The sequence below is a fragment of the Ranitomeya variabilis genome, chromosome 1 (assembly GCF_051348905.1).
Source record: "Ranitomeya variabilis isolate aRanVar5 chromosome 1, aRanVar5.hap1, whole genome shotgun sequence".
NCBI classification, from domain to species: domain Eukaryota; kingdom Metazoa; phylum Chordata; class Amphibia; order Anura; family Dendrobatidae; genus Ranitomeya; species Ranitomeya variabilis.
In genome coordinates, this window is record NC_135232.1 from 1,119,367,634 (window position 1) to 1,119,372,977 (window position 5,344).

The following is a 5,344-nucleotide window of genomic DNA, read 5'->3' on the forward strand; positions in this document are numbered from 1 at the left end:
AATATAACTACTATAATACTGCTCCTATGTACAAGAATATAACTACTATAATACTGCTCCTATCTACAAGAATATAACTACTACAATACTGCTCCTATGTACAAGAATATAACTACTATAATACTGCCCCTATGTACAAGAATATAACTACTATAATACTGCCTCCTATGTACAAGAATATAACTACTATAATACTGCCCCCTATGTACAAGAATATAACTACTATAATACTGCCCCTATGTACAAGAATATAACTACTATAATACTGCCCCTATGTACAAGAATATAACTACTATAATACTGCTCCTATGTACAAGAATATAACTACTATAATACTGCCCCCTATGACCAAGAATATAACTACCACAATATCTTGTCCTATTTATGAAATTTGTTTTTTTGTTACACGATTTTTAGAAATTTGGAGCACTGTGATAATTTATTGTAAACATGAGACTTTTATTTTGCCATCATTTATTTTACACAGTAAAAGTAATAGCAGGTTTCTCATTTATGCCACCCTCTTGCTCACTCTCTTGTAGACGATGTCTCTCAGAGTCATAACCTAAGAGATAAAACAAGATTATTACAATTATTAGAAGTAACAATATACGGAATGTGATCACACTTACTATGTAATAAAACTATATAAAGACCCTGAACTGCTGATGAGCATGACATTTTAGCTGAAGCACCAGTCTGATTATTATTCTTTATAGAGGACATGTCAGTTTCCATATTTCTGTAATTTTTGCATCATGTATACGGCGCTGTTCTCCTGAATCCAGTGTTTCTTTTTCTTTTATCCCGGAGCCAGTCTTATCCTGAGATATGGCTCCCTCTTGTATGTAAATGTAGCTTATCATGCTCCCTCATGGGAGTGTTCTTGAGGACCTCGCCCATTTGGATAAAAATACTGGATTTGTACATAGGAAAGATGGTGCCATATCTCTGTAATGGAGAGACACAGTAACGAAAGAGAAATATCACCAGATTCAGGAGAACAGCGGCGTTTACACCACAGTAAAATATTACCTGTTTGTGGCACATATGATAGATCAACGTTTCAGAATGGCTACACTTGTCTAAAACGTTGACTTGCTATAGTGACATAGAGTCATAGAATGGTAGAATTGGAAGGGACCTCCAGGGTCATCTGGTCCAACCCCTGCTCAAAGCAGGAGTCACTAAACCATCCCAGACAGACGTCTGTCCAGCCTCTGTTTGAAGACTTCCATGGAAGAACTCACCACCTCTCGTGGCAGCCTGTTCCACTCATTGATCACCCTCACTGTCAAAAAGTTTTTTCCAATGTCTATTCTGTATCTTCTCCCTTTCAATTTCGTTCCATTGCTTTTTGTGTTTCCATGTTAGTAGTTTTGGTAATTGTTGGTCTAGGTGCTAAGATTCCCACTGATCACTGAAAGGTCTGGGCAGGAGTGTTTAGTCTAGTTTTATGCTACACTGGATATGTTTGAGTTTGGTCTATGGAAGAAGAACACAGTTGAATATTTTTCCCTCAGTCTCAATAATCCAGGTGAAGAAAACTCACATTGGTTAGGATATCTCCTGAAATTTCTGTGACAGATTTGACAGACTTCAGTTGCACCACCAGCTTGCCGTCCACAATATTAACTGTAGTCTAGAAGGAAACAAAGGCATTGGTCAATGGATAAACCCTCTAGATTTAGGAGAACATTTCCAGAATATATATTTCAACGAAATACTTTTTTGACATGACCTGTTGAGGAACCTTAAAGAATTGCATTAAAAAGCAGGGAAAACTTTGCCCATGCCTTCACTTTGGAGAATTTGAGTAAACATTTGACACATGTTTCCATACCGGGCTTTGGCCTAGTCCTACAAATTTTTTGGTATAACACCAATGCTACCTATTTACCATAAAAGAGTAAGATTTACCATCCTATCCGATTAGGAACAAGGGAATTAAAGGCAGAGTATAGAAGGGTACACCTCATAGTCTATAGTACAATGCTAAACACCAATGTCAATCTATATCGATGGGGGTCAACTATTGTAATATTTACTGGTTGAAAGGTGTACACAATAGTTAAACATTGACTTAAAAACAGCGTAGTCCTTCTGTTATTTCAGCCTGTCTAATGGTGGTTGTGTTTGGCACCTCCACCTGGAGTAGGACTGAATTGAATGGAACTAAGATGCAGTACGACAGATAACCTGTTCATGGTGCGGTGCTGTTTTTTTTCTGATAGTAGGAAAATAGTAGGAAAATCTTTGCAAAACTATAGAGCCCCTTTAAGGAAAATTCTTTTTTTTTTCAAGACACAAATATTCTTCTTACCTTGATTTTTTCTTCTGTAAGGGTTTCGATGTCTGACTCTTTGCCAATGTCAAATTCATTACGTAGAACTTTAGGTCCGGTAGTCACCGTGACCACAAAGTGATCTCCATTCTGCTCAATCTTGGTTACACTCTTGATATCTTTTCCTATCTGAATTAACTCATCAGGGAGACCTGAAACAAAGAGCGTTGAAAATCAACACAAACATTTGACATGGTCCCGGTAAGGATGTAACATTTTTTGGAAGGTGAGATCTGACAAGACCTTTATCATGTTCTGGTTCTGGGCTTTTGAATTTAGGGAACAAGAAGTCTAATCAACCCTGGTGCCAGCAAGCATTTAAGATTTTGCTGGACATCTCGGAGTTTTTGAAGTGAGATCTGAGTGACAACACCTTTTATCATGTTCTGGTTCTGGGCTTTTGAGTTTAGGGAACAAAAAGTCTAATCAACCCTGGTCCCGATAAGCATTTAAGATTTTGCTTGACATCTCGGAGTCTTTGGAGGTGAGATCTGACAACACTTTTACCATGTTCTGGGCTTTTGAGTTTAGGGGACAAAAAGTCTAATCAACCCTGACAAATATCACAAGGATGAAGAAATCTTCATGGCAAGAGACTAATGTACCCTAATTACCGACCAGTCATTAATTTCCAAAATAGTAGAAATTTGGATTGGTACCAATAATATCCTTCGGCTACTATCATTTAAACCCAACCTACCCTTAATGGTCATCAATACCTACTAAAGGGTCATCAAGTAAGAATTATCATATACTACTTGAAGCAATCTTTGACAACATAAAATAAGAACATAATTAAAAAGGACTTTTCACTGGTAATTTTTTTTATCCAGGTGAAATGCTGCTGTTCTCCTGAATCTGGAGTTATTTTTCGTTAGTTCCTACGCCTATCTGTTCCTTAGATATGGCTCACTCTTTCTTGTATGTAAATCTAGTCCTGTTAACTAAGTGGGCATGTGGTTCAAATATTTTCAGTGGGAGTATTCTTGGGAACCACACCCGATTGGCTAAAAATAGGAGATTTGTATAAAGGGAAAAAAGGGGCTATATCTCTGGAACGGAGAGGTGCAGAAGTAAAAAGTAAAAAAATACCAGATTCAGGAAATATAGTGGCATTTATACTAGATGAAAAAAATACCTATGTATAGCAAGTGATAGGACCATACACCATCATGCTTTGAACCATATATTTTTAGAGGAGCAGGTGAAGTATTCACTCTTGCTATAATTTAGACAAAACATTACAAAAAAGTCTTTTAACCATATTTGTACCTTCTAAGAGGTCATCTAACTAAGAAAATCCTATACCAGTTGATGCCATCCAATATGGTAGACCAAGAATAGAACTTGATATAGATCATCATGTTTGGTTCCATATATCAGGAAAAGTTGGCGTGAGTTATTAATTCTACTATAATTTACAGATATCTTCTCAAATAGGTTTCTAGGTAAGTGCATCTACTGAGGTGCCAACCAAGTAAGATGACCATAACTGGTGCTCTCAGGTACTATGAGACTAGTAATGATATACAAGTTAAACATTAGTGAATTACCGATATTCCAATAATAAGACCACCCTAAACCCTTGTCCTAATTCTAGCGATATCACTGGTAATAGTGCAGTGACATTACTGTATCCTTCTCTTGTTTGAGGGACATCTTATTCCTCAAACCCTAAGCATTAGGACAATCAGATTCTACCTGATTGAACATCTTCTCTACCTCCAAACTCTATCATATTGTTCCAGTACAGTTTTATGTCATTGTCACTTACCAATGGCTTTCATGAACACCTCAAAATTTTCATGGGACTGCAGCTCATAGGTTCCAGCAAAAGACATTTTGAGGGAAAAGTTTTCAGCTACAAAGTGAGTGACAGAGAGAGAGAGAGATGAAGTGAAGGAGAACCTCAGTCCTGCCTGAGCTTAAATGTCCTGATTTATCAGGCTGATCAGAGGTAAGGTGATGTCATCTTTGCCTTTACAACTCCGCTCAAACATTAACGTTTGCCTTACGGAGCAATGGTCATGCTGACCACTATGTAACAGCTCCGAGTGATAACGAGCACTTAGTGATATCGAATCCAATGATAGCAGATAAATCGTCTACTGCTCCTGAATAGGGCAAAGGCTAGAGTCTTAAAAGACATCTCTTCAACTTCTCAGGTGACTTCTTATTTATTCCGCATCTTAGAAGATTGCAACTAATACACTACAAATTTACAAACACTATATAAAAAGACACGTTATTATTATTATTATTATAAAACATTTTTATAGCGCCATTTATTCCATGGTGCTTTACATGTGAAAAGGGGGCAAGTACAGACAAATACAATAAACATGAGCAAAAAAAAACAAAAACAAAAAAAAACTAACAGATACAGAAGGAGGGAGGACCCTGCCCGCGAGGGCTCACAGTCTGCAGGGGATGGGTGAGGATACACTAGGAGAGGGTAGAGCTGGTTGTGCGGCGGTTCAGTAGGTTGAGGATCACTACAGGCTGTAGGCTTGTCGGAAGAGGTGAGTCTTCGGGTTCTTTTGAAGGTTTCTTTGGTATGCGAGAGTCTGATGTGTTGGGTAGAGTGTTCCAGAGTATGGGGGAAGCACGGGAGAAGTCGTGGACGAAGAAGCGATAAGAGGGGAGTAGAGAAGGAGATCTTGTGAGGATTGAAGATTGCGTGTAGGTAAGTACCGGGAGACCACGTCACAGATGTATGGAGGAGACCGGTTGTGGATGGCTTTGTATGTCATAGTAAGGGTTTTGAACTGGAGTCTCTGGACAATAGGAAGGCCAGTGAAGGGCTTGGCATAGGGGAGAGGCTGGGGAATAGCGTGAAGACAGGTAGATTAGTCGGGCAGAAGAGTGTAGGATGGATTGGGTTGGTGCCAGAGTGCTAGAGGGGAGGCCAGAGAATGGGAGGTTGCAGTAGTCAAGGCAGGGCGTGCATTAGTGTTTTTGTGGTTTCGTTGTCGAGGAATGCGCAGATCCGGGAAATAT

The 5,344-nt window shown here is 38.8% G+C and overlaps 1 protein-coding gene across 1 annotated transcript; it reads right to left on the bottom strand.

The window, feature by feature from the left end:
- Window positions 1-457: 457 nt before the first annotated feature.
- On the bottom strand, window positions 458-4,276 carry LOC143793355 (fatty acid-binding protein, liver-like). Its single transcript, XM_077280255.1, has 4 exons — window positions 4,119-4,276; window positions 2,324-2,496; window positions 1,553-1,642; window positions 458-565 (listed from the first exon to the last, which is right to left on the bottom strand). Exons 1-4 carry the CDS (start codon window positions 4,183-4,185, stop codon window positions 512-514), a joined length of 384 nt encoding a protein of 127 aa, XP_077136370.1. The 5' UTR covers window positions 4,186-4,276; the 3' UTR covers window positions 458-511.
- Between the last annotated feature and the right edge of the window lie 1,068 nt (window positions 4,277-5,344).

Excerpts from the sequence above, each read along its gene's own strand:
- LOC143793355 (XM_077280255.1), bottom strand. The coding sequence starts at position 4,185 with ATGTCTTTTGCTGGAACCTATGAGCTGCAGTCCCATGAAAATTTTGAG. Across the intron at positions 2,497-4,118 it reads GGTGTTCATGAAAGCCATTG|GTCTCCCTGATGAGTTAATT; the intron begins GTAAGTGACAAT and ends TCTTTGTTTCAG. Across the intron at positions 1,643-2,323 it reads TTACAGAAGAAAAAATCAAG|ACTACAGTTAATATTGTGGA; the intron begins GTAAGAAGAATA and ends GTTTCCTTCTAG.